This window comes from Pelophylax lessonae (genome assembly GCF_965119305.1).
Source record: "Pelophylax lessonae genome assembly, chromosome: 3".
Classification (NCBI taxonomy): domain Eukaryota; kingdom Metazoa; phylum Chordata; class Amphibia; order Anura; family Ranidae; genus Pelophylax; species Pelophylax lessonae.
In genome coordinates this window covers 38,257,410-38,284,700 of record NC_138770.1, presented here as the reverse complement: position 1 = coordinate 38,284,700, position 27,291 = coordinate 38,257,410, and the positions used below count along the sequence as shown (strand labels likewise).

The 27,291-nt window shown below is 42.9% G+C and overlaps 2 protein-coding genes across 2 annotated transcripts in view; one reads left to right on the top strand and one right to left on the bottom strand.

Moving 5' to 3' along the window:
• The window catches only part of LOC309550283 (uncharacterized protein), a 1,519,274-nt gene that overhangs the window by 189,686 nt on the left and 1,302,297 nt on the right, over nt 1-27,291 (bottom strand).
• The window catches only part of LOC309549998 (uncharacterized protein), a 137,970-nt gene that overhangs the window by 35,435 nt on the left and 75,244 nt on the right, over nt 1-27,291 (top strand). The window contains exons 5-7 of the mRNA XM_082250472.1: nt 4,925-5,060; nt 5,733-7,221; nt 7,740-7,866. Coding sequence (XP_082106598.1) covers nt 4,925-5,060; nt 5,733-7,221; nt 7,740-7,866 — 1,752 coding nt within the window. The remainder of the gene's footprint in view (nt 1-4,924; nt 5,061-5,732; nt 7,222-7,739; nt 7,867-27,291) is intronic.

Below are 27,291 nucleotides of genomic sequence, written 5' to 3'. Positions count from 1 at the left end.
AACCCCAGGGGTTCGGTGAGTCAGTCTCGTGGGTTCGGTGGAGGTCAAGACACACACCCGACTCAAATGATTCGTGATGACACGCAGGTGATCACGCAACATCGCTTGGCCTATCTGTGCTGCAGGGAATTTGGTGTGCCCAGTAGTCGAATTGTAACTGTTGTGATGGTACGTCGTGTGATTTCTTTCTTAATATTAATCCCTTCATACTAACTATGTCAAGCAAAAAAAGAAAGTGGTCGGACGAATATGTACAATATGGATTCACATGTATAACGGAACATGATGGGAGTCAGCGTCCTAACTGCATGATTTGCAATGCCAAGTTGAGCAATTCTAGTCTAGCACCGGCAAAACTAAGAGAACACTTCCTTAAGCTGCAGGGAGATGGAAAATACAAGAACACAACGCTCGCTGAATTCAAGGTGAGGAGAGCCAGATTTGATGAAAAGGCTAGTCTGCCTGTTCTCGGCTTTGTACCCATCAACAAACCGATCCTCATAGCATCGTACGAAATCGCTTACCTGATCGCAAAGCAGGGCAAACCACACACCATTGGTGAAACACTCATAAAACCAGCTGTGTTAAAGAATGGTTTTGTTCTTTAATGTTTTTTTGTTCATTTTTTGCACCTATGTATAAATATATACTTAAATATATACCTATGTTTTGAATTTGAAAAAATCATATTTTATTTTTCCAATTAAGAAGGGTTCGGTGAATGCGCATATGAAACTAGTGGGGTTCAGTACCTCCAACAAGGTTAAGAACCACTGCTCTAAAACAATTGGGTGGGACTTCTGGAAAGAATTTGTTTAATTGCTCAGGTGTATATTACCACCGGGTGAAAACCTTTACGGCAGTTTCCCTAACACTTAGAGAGTTCGTGGATTTGCGTAAATTAAGCCACATCCGTGACCATTCCCCAGTTGAAAAGGTGATATTTAGGGGTAATGGGTGTTGTTGGTATGTGGCGCTGCCTTTTCAAACTGACAATGGATGCACTGAAAATTGCTATATTTAGTGTTAGTTACCAATAAATATATACACTTATGACTAGTGTATTTTAAGAGAGCATACACATAAAGTAAAAATAAATATAAAGTGCACCGTGCTTTGGACCAAAGTAAAGTGCATATAATATTTGTGTGAAGTGCTGAATAGTGCAAATAATTAAAACTAACCGTGCCAGTGTTTTATAAACTTTATTGTTAGAAAGTGCTTATATAGTGCAAATGATACATATAAAAGTAAAGTTTTGTGAAAACCTCTATGTGGAGGTCCTATATGTGCATATTATTCTAGTTATACTCATAAATGTGAAATTGTGTGTGTGTGTATATATATATATATATATATATATATATATATATATATATATATATATATATATATACCTCAGGTGGGGGTTAGGTAGTTCGTGAACAAGATATAAAGTGCTGATATTTTTCTAGCCCAATCGTGATTGACAGTTATCGCCGGCGTATAGTGACTGGTTATTGTGGGGGTGCTGATGGTGCCTATACCCGTGGTCCCCCAACAGGTATGCACTTAAATTTCCCCTTAGAGATAGGGGTTCTGGCTTTATATAATCACAGGTCCTGGGGCTACCCTGGTATGATAGTGGGATCGGCTGTAAGTTCCTCCCTGGAGGTCCGTGTAGTCTGGTGGACTCAAATGACAAACAGGGGATTCCCCATAGCGTAATATGTACAGTACAATACCAAAGACAAAGCAGTAAAAACTCACAGTTTTGAATCAAGCTTTTCAGCGGGAAAAACGCCGGGACACTTCCGTGTTCCACGGCTCAGACTCCCCTAACTGGAAGTGACGTTGACGCACTGAATTCCCCCCCTACGCTCTTCGTCATCTGGAGCGGCCTATATTAGGTCCGATTCCCATTTTGCCATATATTGTAGTTTCAACTCTGGGTTTCGTACAATGAAATTTGTGTATAGCCTGGAAATCGAGCCCCTTCCCATAAGGTCCAAGAGTCATATATGTTCAAAAACTCTGAGAGAATTGCCAGATGGGTGGGTATAATATCCCTCAAAATATGTTTTAATAATATCATAATTAGGTTTTTCAGAGATAGGAATCTTACGGGCTTCTGCTATCTTTTCAAAAGCGAGGAAGACTCCACCATCATATAGATCGTTTATTCTGTTGTTAACCAGTTTAAGCTGTTTTGGTGTTAATAAAGTTAACAACCCCCTCTGCTACTTAACTGACCAGATCAATATCCCAGGAGTTTAATTGACTTGATGCTACACTCTGATTAAAAAGTGTTCCTTCTTCGGATGTGGCTAGAGCAAATCGGGGGCACCCTCAGAATGGAAAAGGTTATTTACCAACATAGGGGATCTTCACAAAAATTCTCTAAAATATGGGGTGCTTGGTTGAATTGTCCGGGAATGGCCCCTACGGACCTCATCCTGGACCGTTTACTGTCTTAAATGTGTAAATATGGGTTGGGGTTGCCGGTGGATGATTGCTAGTTACGTTGGGGGTGGATTGGAGGGCCGTGATGATGATACTGTTTCAGGCACTGTTGTTGGGGGTTGTCTGCTTCAAGGGGGGGTTGTGGTGTATTTGTTATGCACACTATTCTTTATGAGGTGATGGTGATTTCATGTTACTATGCCTGTACAGTGTATTGCAGTTTTAATGTGGTGCTGTGATTTTCTCTCAATAAAGATGTTTTCTGATTTAAAAAAAAAAAAAGTGTTCCTTTAACTTTTTGGAGCAGTGTATATCCCCTCCACTGATATGACCCTACTAAAGGAGCTCTCCCTGTCCATTCACTATAACCAGCTTCAACACACTGACACTATGGCTGCTCTCACACCCCCCTCTAGGTTTAGGACATTCCCCGTGAGGCCTGCAGCTTCTGACTCTTGTTTAAGTCTATTGGCTCTTCATACAAACATGCCTGACTCCATTAAGAGGACAAGAAAAAGCCTTATTTTACTGAAAATAATAAAATGATAGTAGATTTGTGAAAAAAGTAGATAGTAATAAACTTATAAACAGCATTACTGCTGTTTGTAAGTTAAATAAAAAAGAACAAAAATGATTCCACAATCTAAGTACGCTCTGCCTAAGCATATTGCTGCTCATCCCGTCCCTGAAAACTGTGCTGGTTTGGCTTCCCCCAAACCTGACTTTTATAGGATTTGTGTATTCCCCGTGTTCTCCTCAATGCTGTCTGAGAAGGACTCTACCTATGTATACTCCTGCTTCTGATGCTGTCCCTGCTAAAACGAAGCAAAACTTAACTTGAAGTAACCCAAACTGTATGTGCCAATGGGGAAAGCCTGCCTATTAATCCTTTATATATCCCCATTCTAATATTGTACAACCAATACAGTAGAAATTATTCTCCGCTATTCATCTACAGAGAACCCCGCATAGACCACATCAATGAGGATGGAGGAGGACCGGAGTCACATGACGGAGAAGATACTAAACCTCACCCTGGAGATCATCTACCTGCTGACTGGAGAGGTGAGGAATATTCTGGGAGGTCACATGACATCACTCTTATCTCTATTAATAAAACACAGACCTGACCGGAGAGGTGAGGAGGATTCTGGGAGGTCACATGACATCACTCTTATCTCTATTAATAAAACACAGACCTGACCGGAGAGGTGAGGAGGATTCTGGGAGGTCACATGACATCACTCTTATCTCTATTAATAAAACACAGACCTGACCGGAGAGGTGAGGAGGATTCTGGGAGGTTACATGACATCACTCTTATCTCTATGAATAAAACACAGACCTGACCCGAGAGGTGAGGAGGATTCTGGGAGGTCACATGACATCACTCTTATCTCTATTAATAAAACACAGACCTGACCGGAGAGGTGAGGAGGATTCTGGGAGGTCACATGACATCACTCTTATCTCTATTAATAAAACACAGACCTGACCGGAGAGGTGAGGAGGATTCTGGGAGGTCACATGACATCACTCTTATCTCTATTAATAAAACACAGACCTGACCGGAGAGGTGAGGAGGATTCTGGGAGGTCACATGACATCACTCTTAGCTCTATTAATAAAACACAGACCTGACCGGAGAGGTGAGGAGGATTCTGGAAGGTCACATGACATCACTCTTAGCTCTATTAATAAAACACAGACCTGAACGAAGAGGTGAGGAGGATTCTAACATGATATTCCTATTGGTTCCTCAATACAGAGATTTCCTCTTCTGAAGTCAGGAGATCATATGACCATCACAGTGCCTCCATGTGACTCCCTAAAACCTGAGAGACACAACATGCAGAAGATTCTAGAAGTCACCGAGAAGATGATGGAGCTGCTGACAGGACAGGTGAGCGGTGCTGGGAATTCTGGGACATTATCCAGTAACAGACAAGGGATGTGTCTGGATGGTGACTGTATCATTGTGTGTGTCAGGTTCCTATAAGGTGTCAGGATGTCACTGTCTATTTCTCCATGGAGGAGTGGGAGTATTTAGAAGGACACAAGGATCTCTACAAGGACATCATGATGGAGAATCAGCCGCCCCTCACATCACCGGGTAAGAGGAGACTTTATTGTAAAGCAGAGAGCAGTACGGAGGATCCACCTAGATCCCCCATCATCTGATAAACACATAGAAACAATGTATTCAGTCAGTGTGTGTGTTTCCTACAGATGGATCCAGTAATGGGAACCCACCAGAGAGATGTCCCCATCCTCTGTATTCCCAGGATTCCACACAGAAAGGTCACACCATCCCTCACCATCATCAGGTAGGTGGAGTTGAGGGTCTGGAACATAAAGTGATTGAACACTCTGACATGTGGAGACGATGTGTGGACTCTACAAGATGATATTTTCTATGTGATCTCACATCATAAATACTTCTATATTACAGATGTTATTTTCTGCCATTCTGCTGGTTTAGGGTGAAAATCTGATGAACATGAAAGTTGAGGGTGAAGTAGAAGAGACGTATGTGAGGGATGATCAGCAATATACGGAGGAGGATGGAATGATGAGGATATTCAAAGAGGAGGACATTCCTACAGAGATCAGTACAGGTGAGTTATAATATATTCTTCTGTTATCTCTGCTCTGTTACTGCACACTGATTGGTGCAGTAGGAAGGAAGCTTAGTGATATCCACCAGTAGCAATGATTGTGGCCTTCTTAAGTCGGTCCCACTTTTTATTAGAAGCCCAAGTTTTTGGTCATGTGCTCTATGCTTAAGGGTCTACAAGTCTGAACTTTGAACCTCCTGATTATCAAAGATAACATGACATAGTGCCTATGCTTGTGGTTGTGTGAAGAACATGCACCTCCCAGCCCTAATTGGTTCCTGCTCTTAAAACAAGCCTGACTAAGGCTGGCCATACACTATACAATTTTCTTATTCAATTTCCTTTAGATTTACCTTAAACTATGTAGTACAAGGGCCTGCCTGATTGCATACAAATTTAAAGTTTGTAGGTTTGACCCTATATTACATGGTTTTGGTAAATCTAAAGGAAAGTTGAACAAGAAAATTGTATAGTGTATGGCTAGCCTAAATGTAGAAGTGATCTGGTAGTAGGACCATAGGCCCTTTGACTGGAGAAGCTAAGAGTCCCAGCTTGTTGTAACCTCCATAGAGAACAACTGCTAACTCAAATTTAAATGACCCAAATACAATTTTGATTTAAGTGAACTAACCCTCTCCTATCTGTCCATTGTGTTTTTTATATTTTTTTTAGAACACAAAATTGAGAAACCCTCGAAGGGTTGTCTCCCTTTAACTCCAGGCTGTAAAATGGAAGATGAGGACATCACAAGAGATTGTGCGGTAGAAAAGACAATGAGCTCAACTATGAATGGAGGACTTCTCAGTGTGGATAGACCATCAAATCTCTCTGACTCTGAGCAACCTCGTACTGTGAGGGATGGTGCCGGAATTCAGGGGGAGGAGAAATTTTCCTGTCCTGAATGTGGGGAAAATTTTAGCTCTGAATTAAGTTTTACTGTACATCAGAAATCTCACACAGGCAAAAAGCAGTATTGCTGCCTTGAGTGTGGGAAATGTTTTTCAGAGAAGTACAGTTTTTACAGACATCAGAGGATTCACACAGGGGAGAAGCCGTTCTCCTGTACCGAGTGCGGGAAAAGCTTTATACAGAACTCAGACCTTGTTAGACATCAAAGGGTTCATGCAGGTGAGAAGCCATATTCCTGCCCTGAGTGTAGAAAATCTTTTTCACAGTTATCCCATTTTTATATACATCAGAGGTCACACACGGGGAAGAAGTTGTTTTCCAGTCGTGAGTGCGGGAAAGGTTTCTCACCAAATTCAGATCTTGTTATACATCAAAGATCACACATAGGCGAAAAGCCGTATTCCTGCCCTGAGTGTGGGAAATGTTTTTCAGAGAAATATAGTCTTTACAGACATCAAAGTATTCACACGGGGGAGAAGCCGTATTCCTGTCCTGAGTGTGGAAAATGTTTTTCACAGAAATCAGACCTTGTTAGACATCAACGATCTCACAGAGGGGAGAGGCCATATTCCTGCCCTAAGTGCGGGAAATGTTTTGCACAAAAATCTGACCTTGTTATACATCAAAGATCTCATACAGGTGAAAAGCCATATTCCTGCCCTGAGTGTGGAAAATCTTTTTCACAGGTGTCCCATCTTTCCACACATAAGAAGTCTCACACGGGTGAGAAGCTCTATTCCTGTTCTGAGTGTGGGAAATGTTTCTCACAAAAATCAGACCTTGTTATACATCAGAGATCTCACACCGGTGAGAAGCCGTATTCCTGCCCTGAGTGCAGGAAATGTTTTTCAGAGAAGTCCAGTCTTTACAGACACCAGAGGACTCACACTGGGGAGAAGCCGTATCCCTGTCCTGAGTGCAGGAAATGTTTTTCACAGACATCAGTCCTTGCTAGACATCGAAGGTCTCACAGAGGGGAGAAACTGTATTCCTGCACTAAGTGTGGGAAATGTTTTTCACAGAAATCAGTCCTTAATAGACATCAGAGGTCTCACACAGGCGAAAAGCCGTATTCCTGTCCTGAGTGTGGAAAATCTTTTTCACAGAAGTCCAGTGTTACTGTACATCAGCAATGTCACACACGAGAAAAACAGTTTTCCTGCCCTGAGTGTGGAAAATGTTATCTGTGGAAATCAGACCTTGCCTCTCATCGGAGATCTCACAGAGGGGAGAAGCTGTATTCCTGCCCCTAGTAATAGAAATATTATCTATGGTTATACTTTGTTATACATGAAAGATCTTACACAGGGTAGAAGCCATATTCCTGTCCTGGGTGTGGAAAATGTTTTCCTGACCGCTTCATAGCATCACACATGCGTTGATTTCTCTTTCTGCTCAACTCCTTCAGGACATCATCTATAAATCTGAGTCCCCACCTTATCAGGGGTGTCTTAAGGATAAAGACTCCCTACCAACGTCAGTAAATCTGAAGTAAAAAGGTTATGTGTCATGTAGACATGTGCATAGCGGGAACATTTTTTTGTTTTGTTTCGTTTTATTTTGTTTCTGTTGATTCGCAATGATTCGTAATTTTGTAAGCTGTGAGTTTTTCTATTCAGAATAATTTGTACTTTCATAAAGGTAATTTTTTCGTTGAATCGGAATGATTTGTATTTCTCTAAGGTTGATTTTTCATTGATTTAGAATTCGTTCTTTGATTAGATTGCCTTTTTCGTTAAATCGGAACACATTCCTTATTTTTGTGTTTAGTACTTTCATGAGATTGCCTTTTTCATTAAATCGGAACACATTCCGTAATTTTGTGTTTAGTACTTTCATAAGATTGCCTTTTTCGCAGATTCGGAACACATTCCATAATTTTGGGATTCGTACTTTCGTGAGATTGCCTTTTTCGTTGATTCGTACTTTCGTAACATTAAACAGGATCAGAGTGTGTTTGTGTTTTTTTTTTTTTTTTTAAACAGGAAGAAAACAAAAAACACATCTCGGTGCCTAACGTGTCTTAAAACGAAACTAAAATACGAAGTTATGAACAAACAAACGAAAATACAAAATTCCGAACAGACAAAGGGAGGAAAATACGAAATGCAAATCATTCGTTATAGACATTTTCTTTCTTTCATCAATTCGGAAGTTCATATTTTCTTTCTTTCTTCTGTTCAGAATTTCGAGTCTTTTTGTTTTTTTGTTATTTTGCCTGTTCGTAATTGTCATTTTTTCGTTCTTTTACCTATTCGAATGTACGGATTGATCCGAATATCCAAATACTTAAAATTCCATATGCAAAACCAACTCTTTAGCCTATTCTGAATTTCGTAATTGTCGTATTTTTGTTATTTTACCTATAAGGATGTACAGATTGATCCGAATGTCCGAATACGTACATTTTCGTATGAAAATCAATTTGTTACAAAACAAATCGCACTTGTCTAGTGTCATAAGCTTCTAAAGAGGGACTTTGGAATAACAGCTAAGTCCAGGGTTTTTTAATTGGCTAAAAGCCTGTTTTGACTATCAAGATCAGAGGCCTTCAAACTATTGTCCTCTAGCTGTTCAGGAACTACAATTCCCATAATGCCTAATCATGTCTGTGAATGTCAGAGTTTTACAATGCCTCATGGGAGGTGTAGTTTCGCAACAGCTGGAGAGCTGTAGTTTGAGAATCCCTTTTCAAGATGGTCATCCTTGAATTATACCTCTTATATGGCTTATGATCCTTTCCAAAGCCTGTATCCCCACATGGTATGTGAGACTTGTTAGTTTTCCATTCAGCTTCTCCTTGACCTGTTCAGTGCCTGTGGTTCCTCTCTGCATGGCATAGCATTTGCCTCTCTGGTACATGTAATAGTAGTAAGGCCTGGGACCCCCAAAAGCTGGGTGGCGAATGCAACGTCGTCCTGAGAAATCCCAACCCTGTAACATTCTATCCAGTTTAGTCATCAAAATAAAATTCCTGTGTGTAAGTCATTCAACCCAGCAAGCTCGTTGGATTCCATTAACTACTACTAAGCAGACAACTGGTAACCAGAGATCTGTCAAGGATTTGTATTATATAAATGTGAGCAGGGCCACCCATTCACATCAGAGGTGCCCACTATTAAGTCCATGGGGCCTGCCCAGTACATAGAGTGAAGAAATGTTATCAGTACACTAAAGATTCCTCAAAAGGGTCCAAAACTGTATTCCGTGGTCACATAATATACAGCAACATTTCAAAGCCACGTAGGGCCCTTTACATTCATCAGAGGTCACACACAGAGGAGAAGCTGCATTCTTGTCACGAGAGCAGGGAGTGTTTCTCATAAAAATCAAATCTTGCTATTCATCAAAGATCGCACACATGGGAAAAGCCGTATTCCTGCCTTGAGAGTGGGAATTCAGCCTCAAAAATTGCAGTAACATTACTAAGCAGACAACTGGTAACCAGAGATCTGTCAAGGATTTGTATCATATAAATTTGGGCAGGGCCACCCATTTACACCAGAGGCGCCCACTATTCAGTCAGTGGGGTCTGCCCAGTACACAGAATGAAGAAATGTCATCAGCACACCAAGGATTCCTCGAAAGGGTCCAAAACGTACCCTTTCGAGGAATCCTTGGTATGCTGATAACATTTCTTCACTTTGAGTATCCATGGTTTCCAAACTATGGTCACAGCACTCAGCATCATTTAACAGCCAGTTATTTTAAATGTGCGCGTGGGGAATATTGCGTTTGGATTTGCCCAGTAAACAGGGCTCACCAAGGTTCACTCACCGGCCATGAGGAACAACCAGAGCCTTCGCAGAAATACACGTCTTCCTTCCATCTGCACGCATGGTTTGCCAGTGACATGGGGCCAAACTGTTAAGCCCACTCACCACTCTTCTGGTCTCTTTTGACAAAAGCATGTCTTCTAGAAGTGCAGCGAATGAAAATGTTGGTCCCAAAACTGAAAAATTACGGATGCACTTGGACAAAACCGAAGATGAGAGTTCTAAAAAAATATATACCGGTATATATTTTTTTATATATAATCGTATTATATTCGATATTTTATTTAATATCATGAATTTAAATGAATTTGTCAGACATTATTGGCACCATAACGCAAGAAAAATGCATCCCTTTAAATTTGTATATATACTACAGTATCTCACAAAAATAAGTACACCCCTCACATTTTTGTGAATAATTTATTCTAACTTTTCATGTGACAACACTGAAGAAATGTAATTTTGCTACAATGTAAAGTAATGAGTATACAGCTTGTATAACAGTGTAAATTTGCTGTCCCCTCAAAATAAGTCAACACACAGCCATTAATGTCTAAACCGCTGGCAACAAAAGTGAGTACACCCCTAAGTGAAAATGTCCAAATTGGGCCCAATTAGCCATTTTCCCTCCCTGATGTCATGTGACCCATTAGTGTTACAAGGTCTCAGGTGTGAATGGGGAGCAGGTGTGTTAAATTTGGTATTATCGCTCTCACTCTCTCATACTGGTCATTGGTAGTTCAACATGGCACCTCATGGCAAAGAACTCTCTGTGGATCTAAAAAAAAGAATGGTTATTCTACATAAAGATGGCCTAGGCTATAAGAAGATTGGCAAGACCCTGAAACTGAGCTGCAGCATGGTGGCCTAGACCAGGGCTTGACAAACTTTCCTGAAATTTAGGAGCCAGCTAAAAAAGTTAGGAGCCAGTTTTTTTTTTTTTAACTAACAACCAAGCTTTATTTAATAAAACGGATACTAAATTTACACATAAATACGACTAGAACCCCACTCTCCTCTAGCGCAATTGGATGAAAACAGACTGTCTGTCTCTTTCCATCCGATGCCATCTGATCCGATCCACGGGATGGATAGAAAATAGAACCACCATCCGTCTGCTTTTGGCGGACAGGATCAGATGGCGGCAGATTACTGCTCCATAGAGGAGAATGAAGGGTCCGATCAGGTCTGCCTGAAAAACTGACAGGCGGACCTGATCAGACAGCCCGTGTGAAAGGGGCCTTCGGCTGTGGCATGGCGATGAGGGAAAAAAAAAAAAAAGATTATATATATATATATATATATATATATATATATATAATATATATAATTTTTTTTTAATAATAATAATTGGAAAAAAACTATATATTTTTTTTTTAATAATTAAAAAAAAAAGAAAAAAATATTTAGTTTTTACATTTAAAAAATAAATAAAATTAATAATAAATAACCACACTCCCTGTCAAAGGTAACTAACTGGACAGGGAGATGGCTTTGTGAACAAACAGGCAGTAGAAACAGTAATTACAACAGTCATTTCTCCCGGCCACCACAAGAGGGCGCCAGTTCCCCATTGGAAGCCTCTCATCTCAAGTAGGCTGAAAAGCCGGGTCCTCAATTTTCGGACAGCCCGGAAGTCCGTGCACTCCGTGCGCGGAAGTCCGTGCAAAAATGACAGGACACCTTCTGCAGGGCACCCCAGGCGCCAGGTCGCTAATTCTAGTCGCAAATGCGACCTGGCGCCCGGGTTTTGTCGAGGCCTGGCCTAGACCATACAACGGTTTAAGAGGACAGGTTCCACTCAGAACAGGCCTCACCATGGTCGACCAAAGAGGTTTAGTGCAAGTGCTCAGCATCATATCCAGAGATTGTCTTTGGGAAATAGATGTATAAGTGCTGCCAGCATTGCTGCAGAGGCTGAAGTGGTGGGCTATCAGCATGTCAGTGCTCAGACCATACGCCGCACACTGCATCAAAATGGTCTGCATGGCTGTCGTCCCAGAAGGAAGCCTCGTCTAAAGATGATGCACAAGAAAGCCCACAAACAGTTTGCAGAAGACAAGGAGACAAAGGACATGGATTAATTGTGTGTGGCGGAAACCAGGTGAGGAGTACAAAGACAAGTGTGTCTTGCCTACAGTCAAGCATGGTGGTGGGAGTGTCATGGTCTGGGGCTGCATGTGTGCTGCCGGCACTGGGGAGCTACAGTTAATTGAGGGAACTATGAATGCCAACATGTGCTGTGACATACTGAAGCAGAGCATGATCCCCTCCCTTCGGAGACTGGCTGCAGAGCAGTATTCTAACATGATAACGACCCCAAACACACCTCCAAGATAACCATTGCCTTGCTAAAGAAGCTGAGGGTAAAGGTGATGGACTGGCCAAGCATGTCTCCAGACCTAAACCTTATTGAGCATCTGTGGGGCATTCTCAAATGGAAGGTGGAGGAGCGCAAGGTCTCTAACATCCACCAGCTCCGTGATGTCATCATGGAGTTGTGGAAGAGGACTCCAGTGGCAAATTGTGAAGCTTTGATGAACTCCATGCCCAAGAGGGTTAATTCAGTGCTGGAAAATAATGATGGCCACACAAAATATTGACACTTTGGGCCCAATTTGGACATTGCCCCTTAGGGGTGTACTCACTTTGGTTGCCAGCGGTTTAGACATTAATGGCTGTGTATTGAGTTATTTTGAGGGGACAGCAAATTTACACTGTTATACAAGCTGTACACTCACTACTTTACATTGTAGCAAAGTGTCATTTCTTCAGTATTGTCACATGAACGATAGAATAAAATATTTACAAAAATGTGAGGGGTGTACTCACTTTTGTGAGATAAAGTATGTATGCTATGTATATCTTCACACTGGTCCCTTGCACTTCCATTGTGGTGTTAAAAATCTTACTTGCTGCATGGTTAATTAAAAAAAAAAAATTATTGAAAACACATCAATAACACACCCCTGTTACCTTTTTAGTCACATGACCTATAAAAAACACACCATGAACACATTAAAATCAGGGTAAAATCATGCGTATTTTCGGCGCCATTATCGGCACCTTTTTCTCTATCGGCAAAATGCAGATCACACTATTTTCGGCCGCCAAAATTTTGGTGCATCTCTAATGTCTTCATACCAGGGATACCAGGTACTTCAGGCCTGAAGGTTTCCTATGGTTCCAGGATAGCCCCTGTCCCCGCCCATCCACCACTGTCCCCTAGCTAGATCAAGTTTGCGACACTGTTGGGTACACAGGGACTGTGACACACAAAGTAGCCAGAGGCTCGGCCCAACACAATTTTATTGTAACAGTTCCAGTAAGTAGTAAACATCCTCTCAGTTGTCTGTGCTTTGCATTCTCCATTCAGTTTTAATAAATCTCACAGCGTGGTAGTGTACCTATGTTCCCAGCTTCAGGGCAGCTTTCTTTAGGTGGATGTAAACCCGATTCATTAAATTTGACCTAGGCACATATATCTACAGTATTTTCTTATCTCTCTCCAAAGCCCTAAGTCCCCTGTGTTTCTCCTGCTGGTTCCTCTGTTATCAGCATGATAACTTCTGACAAGTTCTCCATCAATTGAGGTAAAATCAGGCTGAATTTTGTGTCAGGGTGGGTGCTATAAATAGATTAGCAGAGAGCTGGTCTAGTCTCAGCACATTTCTTCCTTCCTCTGCCTATGTGGACAGGGGGGTGTGTGCCTCTCCTCCAATCAGCTGTCATACAGTGTCTGCCAAGACTATACACCCAGTGCTTTTACAGGAAGAGAAAATTTCTAACACGATGTGCACTTTCTAAAGAATATATAAAACTGAAGACCGCAGATATGCATTTAGAACCTATGTAGGGAGATTTGTTTCATCTCTATGTATCATCTGAGGCTGTTCATTTTACTAGGTATATGTGAGGGTTTACATCCACTTGAGGGAGAGGGAGAGGAAAGAATCAATTTCAGTCCCTAGATGATGCGCTCTCTCATGGCTCTCCTTCCCATAGCCAGCAACTACCTTGAGCTAAGCTCCACCCAAGCTATTTAAGAGATCCCACCAGGAAAGAAACTAAAGCTATATTAAAGCCTTTTATTTTCTAAAATAACAAACACGTCATACTGACCTGCTCTGTAATGGTTTTGCACAGAGCAGCCTGAATCCTTCTCTTTTCAGGTCCCTCCTGCTGAGTGCCCCCACAGCAAGCAGCTTTCTCTAGGGGCACCCAAACAGGCGTTCTCCCGAGCTGCGACTCTGTGTGTCTATTCACACACGGAGCTGCGGCTAGGCCCCATCCCCTCCAGCTTCTTATTGATTTACTGGCTGTGATTGACAGACAGGGCCATATGCCAATCAAGGGGAGAGTCCCCAGAGAGGCAAGGATCTTGTGGACAGAGCAGGATCGAAAGAGGGCTCAGTTAAGTCTGGGGGAGCTGCTGCACACGCATGAAGGTCAAAATCCTTGTGTCTTTACATTCACTTTAAATCATTCTCTTTCCCAGAAGTGTTTTAAAAAAGAAATGTACTTAAATTGGCAACCAAGTGTTTCCTGCCTACATACCCTTGACAAGTATGCTTACACAAGCCTAGTGGCAAGTAGTTCTTGCCAGCTCCAATAGAAAAAAAGAAAAACGCTATTTGACCCAGAGTCTGCAAAGCCTCCAAGAACTAAGGTACTAACTTTCGTAGTCTGTTGTGAGAGCCAATCTCTCCTCTCCTCTCCTCTCACTAACAGTTTTGGGCAGAGCTTTACAACGTTAGGGCAGACAGTACAGTTATAATACAATTCAATACAGGAGGGATCAGAGGGCCCTGCTTACAATCCAGAAGGGAGAGTCAAGTGATACAAAATGTAATAACTGTGGGGTATGAGCTGATGGAGAAAATGAAAATACAGTTAAGTTGTTAAGAGATATATTCCTGGAAAGTACAGGCCTGTCAGCCTAACATCATTCGTTTGTAAACTATTGGAGGGGATGGTAAGGGACTATATCCAATAATTTGCTGATGAAAACAGTATCATTAGTAGTAATCTGCATCGGTTAACGAAAGGTTGCTTTTGCCAAACCAACCTGTTAAAATTCTACGAGGAAGTGTGCTGCCATCTGGACAGGGGTAGGCCAGTGGATGTGGTGTGTCTGGATTTTGCAAAAGCATTTGATACAGTCCACCACAAACGCTTACTACAAATTTAGGTTGGTGGGTATAGACCATAGGGTTTGTTCTTGGATAGAAAACTGGGTATGGGGCATGTCCAAAGGGTGGTGATAAATCATTTGTACTCAGACTGGTCTGGAGTAGTAAGTGGGGTACCCCAAGGCTCTGTTCTGGGAACAATTCTGTTTAATTTTATTTATAAATGATATAGAGGATGGGATAATAAGGTCAATCTCAGTGTTTGCTGACAACATAATAATACGTAGGACAATAACATCACAGCAGGATGTACAAACCTTACAAGAAGACCTGAATAAATTAATCAAGTGGGAAACTAGATGGCAAATTGAAGAATGTAGGATAATGCACTCGGGGGTTAAAAATTTAAATGCAAGTTACTCACCAGGGGGAGAAGCTCTGGGGGATTCTAGGATGGAGAAGGATCTGGGGGGTCCTAGTAGATGACAGACTGAGCAATAGCATGCAATGTCAAGCTGCAGCAAGCAAAGCCAGTAGAATATTAGCATGCATTAAAAAGGGAATTTACTCCAGAGATAAAACTATAATCACTTCCCTTTATAAAACTCTGGTTCGGCCACATCTGGAGTATTCCATCCAGTTCTGGTCACCAATCTATAGGAAGGATGTGCTGGAGCTGAAGAGAGTGCAAAGAAGGCCAACTAAATTATTAGGAACTTGATTATGAGGAACGACTACAAGCACTAAACTTATTCTCCCTGGAGAGGATACGATTGAGAGGAGATATGATAGCTATATACAAATATCTCAACTGTGATTCCAGCGTAAGTATGAAACTTTTCAGTCTCCGGGAGTGTAAGAAGATGGGGCCCCACGATGAGACTGGAAGAGAAGTTTAACCTTAAGCTGCGTAGGGTGTTTTTCGCTGTCAGGAAGGTAAGGATGTGGAACTCTCTTCCACAATTAGTGGTGTCAGCCGGAAGTATGGCTTATTTTAAAAGACTCTTGGAAGTGCATCTTAATGAACACAATATACAGAAATTTGGGAAATGATTTTCTGCATGCATACACACCAACGTGGGTTGAATTGCATGGACTGCTGTCTTTATTCAACCTTAGCTATGTTAGTGGAGGCAGGATATCTGAAAATAAAAGTTTTCATGGAGCACCTAAAAGTGGATAGAGTTGGAGTTAGTCGGACGGATTGGGGTAGGGAATTCCAAGGGATGGAAGAGGTTCAGAAGAAGTCTTGGATGCAAACATGGGAGGAGGTGAAACAGAAAAAGTAAATGTATAAATGTATTATACATATTAATTACTTCGATCCTCTTTGTTATAGGTCCCTGTTCAGTACAGTGTGTGTGTTTTCCTAAAATTATAATGCTAAATAATTTCTTTCCCGAGCCCTGCTGTACAGACACGTGACCTCCCTCTGTTGGCTTGCATTAATCACAGGGGGGAATCTTAGCCCCTCCTACTGTACTTACTCGGGAAGGTAAGCAGAGGAAGGTCACATGACAGCACAGTAGGGCCCTGGGAAAAAAAATATTTAGCGTTACAATTATAGGAAAACACACACACTGTACTAAAACAAAGAGAATCAAAGTAAATAACACATGTGACTTTACAACTACTTTAACTATTTTTCATTCTCCCTCTAGCTGTTGTATTATTGTCTCATTTCTGTTGTAACATATTTTCTGTAAATATTTTTCCCCACCGCTATTAGTCTGTTCGTCTATTTTTTTAACCCCTTCTTGCCAACCGCCTTTTAAGGTTTTAAAAGCCAGGAGGCGGGCATTCGGGTCATGTGAGCGCTGTGATTGGCTGTCACAGCAGTCACATGATCAGAAAGCTCCCAATTGCTAGTATGCCTTGGGAGCTTTCCGGTAACCGCTCTCAGCGCGGTAATTGGTTTACACGGGACCACTCGACATGAAGGCCCACACGCTAAGAGGCTGCATATATGCGTTTGGTCGTCATGAAGAGGTTAAACGATATTTTGAAATTGTTAAAGGGTAACTCCACTTTCACGGGAAAAAATACAATATAAAATATATATATATATATATATATTTATGTATACATATATATATATATATATATATATATATATATACACACACACACACACACGCAAGTCACATTGTAATTGAATGTTATTAAAAATTACCTTTCTTTTTCAATCTGCAGGCGCTGTCATTTTCTATAAAATGCAATATGGCCGCCTGGGGGTGCTCTGTACACAGAAATATAATTTCCTGCTCATGTGATTGGCTCACTGATTTTCCCAGAAGTCTGCACTAAGATGCAAGTCAGATTTCAGGCATCCCCTGCAACACAAATTTTATTTTTGGTAAGATATTCCTAATAGGAAATCACATCTAAAGGTATGCAGACCCTGCTACTTACTTCATTAGGGCCCTGCAGGTGCAGCAGCTGGTTGATAATTATGAAACCACTCCCATTAGACCCACATTGTGGGAACTGTAGTCTTCTACAAGGATATTACTGCACTGCTGAACTGTTTAAGAACTGTACTTCCCAGCAAGCCGTGGGCTCCAGGAGAATTGTGGGAGAGACTATAAAGGGATCTTGCTTCCTGGGATCCATCATGTGCATATCAGTCTGCAGCAGAAGGTGCGGACTGTGGCCTACTGCACACCACCCAGCTGCCTGCAGACTCAGCCCAGGTAGGACAGATGACCATCGCCGCATCACAGACATCCCTGCAGCATCGCTGATTGAGTGGGTCGGTGGGACTCACTGATACAGCAAAGTGCAGCCATCTCAGTGTCTCATAGTGTGGAGGATTGCTGTCACCAGTTCTTCCAGGACTATCATTGCTGGACATCAGGATCTGGTGAGAGGGCACCTGCCCAGAGTTCAGACAACAGTCATTACATTTCTTTGATACACTGAACACAGGCACTTTGCCTTACTTGTTACACATTGTGCCTCATTGGGAATTATTTTCTTTCATGAGCTCCAACTGCCGGTGAAGATCTTAGCAAGGCCTTGCAAGTAGAACATTGTGATATTATTGCTCTTAAAGGGGACACATAACTGGTATCTAAATTACCTCAGCTCTCATTAGGATGCAGGTATTATAGGCCAGCTCTGGCTGTTTATCCAGGGTCTAGTTGACTAATACTCTTTTCAAGACTTTGTCTTGAGTAAAGCTAAGCTAAAGAGTTAAAACCTATTGCATTGTGTCAGTGTGCAATTTAAAGATACATATAAAATGTCTGAACCTAGAGTGTCAGAGGGCTGGACGGTTCACAGGGTCAAAGCGGCACAGAAGAACATACATTTTCCAGCAACCCTCAAGGGGGCAGTGCTACACCATCTTTAAAAATAAAGATTAAAAATAAAATCTACATCCAAATGACAAGACATTTAAAAAGCTGTCTCAACTGTAGTAATACCCTTCCTAGACCTGTCACTTATATGTATACATATATACTGTATATCCACTAATATTGAGAAAAATATGAATGTAAACAAGACAGTTGACTGTCGCATAGCTTATGTACATGTAGCACCCTCCTAAATAGGCGCTAGGTAAAAGCATTGTTTGCTCCATCTGCTTATCAGGGGAGCCTGATCAGTAGTTTTGCCTATTACATGTGTCCAAGTGTGATTCACTTGGTCTGAGGGAGTGTCCCCACTGTATCCAATAAGGGAGCCTGTTGGACAGTGGAGGAAACCCAGTCAGTGACACACAGGCTTTTGTGGCTGTCCCAGTGGGAGGGCACAACAGCGGTACATCCTGGGATAGGTCATAAAAGCCAGGGGCACATGTGACAGGACGTCTTTGGGCGGGAAGCCAGGTCCCAGGAGGAGGGTGACGGTTTGTCTCTCCTCCTGTCAGCAAGGAAGGTGGTCACAGGCAGTCGGCCTAGGGGACCAAGTGTGTGATGCTGAGCCAGGAGGTCCAGGATACTGACAAGTGGAGCTGAAGGCAGAGCACCCCAGGGAAAAACAGAGTCCGTGAGTACCGGGAAGCTTGCCAGGGGTCTGCTCAGGAGGGGGACCACTCCAGTAGAGAGTCAGTGGACAAGGGGTTAGCATGCACGGGAAGTGAGAAGGGGGTGCCAATTCAGGACCCTGAAGAGAAATTCAGTCAGGAACCTATTTTTGACTTCACTTTAGTGGCAAGGGGAAACAGCGGCCTTGCCACACTCATTACAGTTAGTGTCCTCAGCAATTGTGCATAGTTAAAGTTGGAGTATCCCACTCATCCCTTCTCCCATCCAAGTTCTAAAATAAAACACAAAAACCAAATCCCCTGGACTGTTCATTGTCTGAGCCAAGTCTTATAGTGACACGTTTTATGGACTGTTGCTATGGGTAACCCAGGGGAATCCACAATCAGCAGCTCCCAATGGGGCAGAGCTACATACATATATATGTAATAGGGTGGGAATTCATTCCTTAAGGCTCATGGCTCTCTGAGATTTCTCTTAGATACAGGGCATACCCTCAAAAGCTTGAAAATAAATGCAACTCGTACTGGCCTCTTGCAAGGCCATATGTCAGGGAAGGAAAAAAACAGATCGACTCCACAGTAGTACTTTTTGTAGATATATTGATGCTCCTTATAGTGTATGTGCTGACTTATCGCACCGTGGTCACATCCCAGGTTGCTGTAAACAATGCTGTGGACCGTTCACGCCTATGGTCCAGAAGAGGTTTTTTTTATAGGCATGGTTCCACCTTCCTCACATATGGTGCATATTACACAAGGACAGTCCCAATATAAATCAAGACATCCCACATTGGCTGAGTATATCTTGCATGGGCAGGGGAGAAGAGCGGCACCAATCTCAGTGCAGCAAGTATATAAAAAGCAATTTATTGTAATAAAACACTCACATAATGTAGTGTGACGCAAGCATGGAAAGCATGGGGCACGCTGTGGTGATGGAGTCCTGGCGGCAAACAGATGTCCTGTTCCTCCCAGCGCTCTGGCCTTTCCGGTGGAGTCCGGGGCTCCAGGTGCGGGGATGAGAGGAGGAGGAGCTGTCGTCTCCATTGGACTTCAGTGGCAGTGGCGGGCATGTCCTGGCCAGTACATTATGTGAGTGTTTTATTGCAATAAATTGCTTTTTATATTAATGCTGCACTGAGATTGGCATCGCTCACCCCCCCCCCCCCTCTTTGTCTACCTCACACAGAGCTGCTTGAGACTTTCTCTGTGCACCCAGTGCGATTCTGCACCAGCATCATCAACTTAATTTTTTGACCTTCATACTGCTTTTAAACTTCATTCTAAACTGCCTCACTGACTTTTGCTTAAATTCATTGCTCCCCCTTTTTGTTTTATCGGCTGGTTATCCCCCATAGTGCTCCTCATCCCCCCCCCTCTCTCTCTATATCTTGCATGCAGAAACTTTCAATGATGCATGTACATTGTGTTTAGTGCATATAAGCAAAGTAGCAGAAAGCAAGTGTAGCACTGCCCCCTATAGGAATGCTGAGTATTGCACTTTCTGGATTCCCCTGGGTTACCCTTAGCAACTGGTAGCAGACAATCAGCAACTAAAGTCCTTGGCTCAGTAAATAATCAATCCAAGGGATGTTGGTTTTGTGATTTTATTGAGAACTTTGATAGGAGAAGGGATGAGTGGGATACTCCAACTATTAACTATTCACAGTCTTGAGGACAACTAACTGTAGAATGCGGCAAGGCCGCTGCTTCACTCTGCCAGTGAAGTGAAGATAATTTAAAGTGTTCCTGCTTGAATATTCTCTTCAGGGTTCCAAACTTGGCACCCCCTTTCTTTCTCACTATCTGTGTGCTGGCACCCGTCGACTGACTCCAGCCTTCGGAGTGTTCCCCTGCCTGGCAGACCCCTGGCAAGTTCCTCTGTACTCACAGACACTGTTGTTCCAGAGTCACCGTTGCCTCCAACTCCACCAGTCAGCTCTCCTGATCCTCTGGATTCAGTCACACACTCTGGTTCACCAGGCCGACTGCCTGTGACCACCATCCACTGCTGCAGAAGAGGAGACAGCTGTCACCCTCCTTCTGGGACCTGGCTTCCCGCTCAAAGACACCCTGCCTCATGTGCCCTTGGCTTTTATACCCTATCCCATGATGCACCACTTGTCTGTGCCTACCCACTGGGACAGTTACAAATGCCTGTGTATCACTGGCTGGGTTTCCTCCACTGTTCAATGGACCTCTCCATTAGATACAATGGGGACAATCCCTCAGCCCACATGAAAACACACTGGACACACTGAGCAGGCCTAACTAGCAGATCCAGCTCCCCGATAAGCAGAGAGAACAAATGCTTTACCTACTGCTTTTCTGGTAAGCAGAGAAAGTCAAAACTATGTCTGCTATCTAGCACCTGACTAAGAGGGTGCTACACCAGTCCTCCTTGAGAACAATATACTATTCAATAACTTATAACACGGTACAGTCCTTATGCCCATATCATTGTATCAGAAGTGCTTCAGCAGTAATTTCAGAATACTTATCATTGGAAGTACTCTTTTATGGCCGTTTCTCCAAATGAGCATCCCATCATTCATGTAAAGCTTTCTTGTTCATCCTAAACGTAAAGCCATGAGGGAGAGCCTACAGTGGAACAAGGAAAAGCAAAAGCCTGACCGGTTGAAGCAGCCGGGACGCTCCAGTCAGCATCTTGATTCGCCACACCTGTGAGGTGGATGGATTATCTCGGCAAAGGAGAAGTGCTCACTAACACAGATTTGTGAACAATATTTGAGAGAAATAGGCCTTTTGTGTACATAGAAAAAGTCTTAGATCTTTGAGTTCAGCTCACGAAGAATGGGGGCAAAAACAAAAGTGTTGCGTTTATAATTTTGTTTAGTGTATATAGATAAAACCAAAATGAGGAAGAAAGATCGACTTTGTTCCAAATCAGGGACAGTCCCTCGAAATACAGGGACAGTTGGGAGCTATGGGATAACAGAAGTCCCATTGCTGGTGTCGGTGGGATAAAATAAGACCCACTATTGATGTCAATGGAAAAATTATTTCTTGAGGCTGCAGTTCCTTTGAGCTCCACAAGATGGTAATCTCGCATATTCTGAGATAGGACTGTCTCTATGGAAAACAGACAGGAAGTGATGTCAGGTATAAATAGGACGTTCCGGGTGAGAGGTGAGTCAGGAGGAAGTAGAGAAGAGACATTGCTGGAAGTGGCAGCAGATGAGGTAATAAGGTCTTATTTTCTATTTACACCCAGTAACCCCCCGTCATGTCCGTCCTCTTCCTCCATAGTCACTGTGATGTCTTTTATCTCCAGCAGATGATGAGACACACATATATAGTTTGGAAATGTAGATAACCTCCTAAGTTTCGTTGCAGGAGGAGCCACAAGCAGATGTCGTAGTAGAGGAAAATTCTCCGGATTCTTGGCTCTTACTTTGTTCTCGGGAGGAGGATTGGCAGTGACACGGGGAGAGGGAGATGGAGTAGATGAAAGTCTGAGGAAGATGCAATCTTCTGGGACCTGTAACGTGTCTCAGAAGTGGAAGCGGGTATCTGCCAAACCTAGGTACCCGCTCCCCCCCCCAAAAAAAAATGACATGCCAAATGTGGCATGTCGGGGTCAGGAGCACCTAAAGCGGAAGTTCAACTTTTGGGTGGAACTTGGCTTGAATGCTTTAAGGGCAATGGTAAAATTATTCCTCTGATAAAGTGGAGTACCACCCAAGAGTGGAATTTCCGCTTATATGCTTCCTCCTCTCCTCCGGAGCCACAAAGTCCTGGATTCTTTCCTAGGTGTACATAATATAACTGGGTACAAATATTTATAGGTAAAGTTCATCCAGGGAATATCCGATTCCCTCTCGGAGGATCAGGAAGGAATTTTTCCCCTGCTGGAGCAAACTGGATTATGCTTTGCTGAGGTTTTTCACCTTCCTCTGGTATAGGATTGTGTATATGGGATTGTATGGTTGGGTTTTCTTTCTTGTTTTTTATTTCGTTGAGCCAGATGGATGTTTTTTTTTCGTGGGGGGGGGGGTTGAACTCCTCTTTAGCCACTTCTTTCCCATAGGATGTACCTGTACATCCTCTGGTAGAAGTAGTTCTAACAGGATGGATCATCTCGGTATTATTTTTCTTTTCAAGCCAGCTTTTACCTTGTACGTAAAGGACATACTAGAGGCTAGTTAGCCACTAGTATGCTTTTACAGGCGGTCGTTCACCCCCCCCCCTCTCCTGCCACCCTCTGGTGCTTCTCCGGGCTCTCCCGTGCAATCGGGAAGTCCAGGACTGAAGCTGGCAGTTGCGCCAGCTTATCCCAGAGAAGCAATGGTGTGTGTGTGTGTGTATATTATAATATATATATTATACATTATCTTACAAAAGTAAGTACACCCTTCACATTTTTGTAAATATTTTATTCTATCTTTTTATGTGACAACACTGAAGAAATGACACTTTGCTACAATGTAAAGTAGTGAGTGTACAGCTTGTATAACAGTGTAAATTTGCTGTCCCTTCAAAATAACTCAACACACAGCCAATAATGTCTAAACCGCTGGCAACAAAAGTGAGTACACCCCTAAGTGACAATGTCCAACTTGGATCTAATTAGCCCATTTCCCTCCCCGGTGTCATGGGACTCGTTAGTGTTACAAGGTCTCAGGTGGATGAGGCGAATTTGGTGTTATCGCTCTCACTCTCTCATACTGGTCACTGGAAGTTCAACATGGCACCTCATGGCAGAGATCTCTCTGAGGATCTGAAAAAAAAAAAGAATTGTTGCTCTACATAAAGTTGGCCTAGGCTATAAGAAGATTGCCAAGACCCTGAAACTGAGCTGCAGCATGGTGGCCAAGACCACACAGCGGTTTAACAGGACAGGTTCCACTCAGGACAGGCCTCGCCATGGTTGATCAAAGAAGTTGAGTGCACGTGCTCAGCGTCATATCCATAGGTTGTCTTTGGGAAATAGATGTATTACTGCAGAGGTTGAAGGGGTGGGGGTCAGCCTGTCAGTGCTCAGGCAATACGCCGCACACTGCAACAAATTGGTCTGCATGGCTGTCATCCCAGAAGGAAGCCTCTTCTAAAGATGATGCACAAGAAACCCTGCAAACAGTTTGCTGAAGACAAGGAGACTAAGGACATGGATTACTGCAACCATGTCCTGTGGTCTGATGAGACCAACATAAACGTTTTTGGTTCAGATGGCATAAAGCATGTGTGGTGGCAACCAGGTGAGAGTACAAAGACAAGTGTGTCTTCTCTGCAGTCAAGCATGGTGGTGGGAGTGTCATGGTCTGGGGCTGCATGAGTGCTGCCAGCACTGGTGAGCTATCGTTCATTGAGGAAACCATGAATGCCAACATGTACTTTGACATACTGAAGCAGAGCATGATCCCTCCCTTCAGAGACTGGGCCGCAGGGCAGTATTCCAACATAACGACCCCAAACACACCTCCAAGACAACCACTGCCTTGCTAAAGAAGCTGAGGTTAAAGGTGATGGACCAAGCATGTCTCCAGACCTAAACCCTATTGAGCATCTGTGGGGCATCCTCAAACGAGAGGTAGGGGAGCGCAAGGTCTCTAACATCCACCAGCTCCGTGATGTCATCATGGAGGAGGGGAAGAGGACTCCAGTGGCAACCTGTGAAGCTCTGGTGAACTCCATGCCCAAGAGGGTTAAGGCAGTGCTGGAAAATAATGGTGGCCACACAAAATATTGACAATTTGGGCCCAATTTGGACATTTTCCCTTAGGAATATACTAACTTTTGTTGCCAGTGGTTAGACATTAATGGCTGTGTGTTGAGTTATTTTGAGGGGACAGCAAATTTACACTGTTATACAAGCTGTACACTCACTACTTTAAATTGTAGCAAAGTGTCATTTCTTCAGTGTTGTCACATGAAAAGATAGAATAAAATATTTACAAAAATGTGAGGGGTGTACTTACGTTTGTGGAGAAACTCTGTATATATTTTACACAGTGGCTCTTGGGAATAAAACGGGGTTTTTTTTTATGTCACACAGTAATTGTGCAGTAGTTTTTCAAATAAATATTTTTTGAAAAAAAATTCACTTTAATAAATTGTAGTGCACACAAACCCAATCTAATACCCAATTTTTAGGTAAAATATAAAAGATGACGTTTCAATGAGTAAATAGATGCCAAACATGTCACTCTTTAAAATCTGCGCAGGCCTGCAGAATGGAACTAAACTACGGTACATTCAATTATCCATAGGCAATGCTTTTTTTTTTCTTCTTTTTAAATTTAAAATGTTTTGCATCAAACAGAGAGAAAACGTAACAACAGATACATACAACCTGTGCATATATGACATTTTAAACTTGCAAGGAACATCCCAACAGGGGAGGGACCAGAGGGGGGGGGCAATAGGGTCAGAACTCCATGACCTCTGAATGGGTGGGGGTCCTTAAAGTGATGTCCTTAGATGGGTCCTGGAATAAGAATGTGGTGGCGTCCATAGACAGGTTCGAGTCCTTCAAGATGAAGGGGAGAAAACTTGATCATTTTAAGTAGAAGGACTTTCGGGAGGAAAGTGAGTTAAAATCCGTGTTGAGGCGGTCGATGGATAGAAAGGTGGTAAGCTCCGACCTTACTCGGGATACTGAGGGGGGAGTTGTAGAAATCCATTGAGCCAGGATTACTCTCCTTGCCACTAAGAGACAAGTAAGGATTCACAGGCGGTGCGAGGTGGAGGGGGTGCCTGGCCATTTTTGTAGACGTTTATCCCAGTGGCCGAAAATAAGAAGCAGAGGGTCTTTAGGTACACTGGAGTGCGTGATATCAGTGATGGACAAAAGTTGATCCCAGAATAGGGATATAGAGGGGCAGGTCCAAAACTTGTGACATAAAGAGGGTCTCTCGGCAGAGCAAAGAGGACATTTGCTGGCAGTAGGATTCGCCTTGTCGGAGAGAAACGGGATATGGGCTCGGTGAAAATCTTTTAGCTGAGTCTCTTTCCAGGTTGCGTTCGGAGTGAGGCTAAGAGTGGTGCGCAGACCGTTGATAATGTTAGGTAAGACATCTTCACCAGGGAAATCTTTGAGCCAATTAAAGGCAGTAGAGGTAAAGACAGCCAAGAGAGGTTTGTATATGCCTGATATGTTGAAGTTCCCCGACTCCAGCAGGCTGTCAATAAGGGATGTCCGAAATCTGGCCTCAGGGCTGTCGGCCGTAGTTGCAATAAAGTGGTAACATTGAGCCAGGTAGAAATAGTCCAATCCCTGAAGGTCATATTTGGCCATAATGGTTTGATGAGAGTAGGGAATTCCCTTCCGTAGGTCACAAAGATCCGCAAAGCCTACGAGACCCTTCCTTTCCCATATCTGAAATGCGGCATGTTCCAGGCCCGGTGGGAAATTAGGGTTACCCCGGATCGGGAGAAATTTAGAAAACTGTAAAGGGAGTTTTAGGAGTTCTTCCCTCCATGCAATAACCGTGTCTCTAAGTAACACATTGTGGCGAAGCTCTGGTCGCATCTGGGCCCATTTAGTGTGTAGAAGAGCAGTCAGGGAGAAAGGGCTAGACATCTGGCACTCCAATGCATAGTTGGAATAGTTGGAGGTCTGAGATATCCAGTCCAAGGCAACTCTAAGTATACATGATAAATTGTACAATCTCGGATTCGGAAAATTGATGCCACCATCGCGTCTGGGAAGACTACAATTCTTAATAGAAATGCGGGGTCTCTTCCCCCCTCCAGAGAAATCGGGAGAAAGCATGATCAATGGCTTGTGCATCTTTATGCCTAATCAGCAGGGGGAGAGTTTGTAGGAGGTATAGTAGGCGTGCAAAGCTGATCATTTTAATCAAATTACATCTCCCCAGAAGCGACAGCGGCAGTTCCATGCAGTTTTCCAGTTCCCTCGTTATCTTATAGAACAGAGGGGGGTAATTTAATGTGTATATGGTGGATGGGGTCCTCCCTATTTTCATGCCAAGATACGTTATATAATTGGTAGCGATCATGCAGGGAGACTCGCTTTCCCACGATCTTCTCATGTTTCCCCCCAGCGGGAGTATCTCGCTTTTAGAGAATTGATCCGCAAACCCGAACATTGTTTAAATTCTTTAAAGGTAGAGACAATCACCGGTATATCAGCGGGGGGATTAGAGGTAAAAAGTAGGACATCGTCCGCGAATAGGGATAGGCGTAATTATTAGCCACCACCAATACCATGGATAGGGGCTTTTGTTAACAGGTATCGGGAGAGGGTTTCAATCTTTTATATATGCAGAATTCTTCCGTAAGGGAACCCCCCCACGCACAGCCTAGCCGCCGGTGAGGCATACATGGAGTTTACGAGGTTGACAAAATGGCCCTGAAAACCCATGACAGTCAGAACTCTGCGAAGCCATGCAAATTTCACATTATCAAAAGCCTTTTCGGCATCTAATGTTACTATGGCG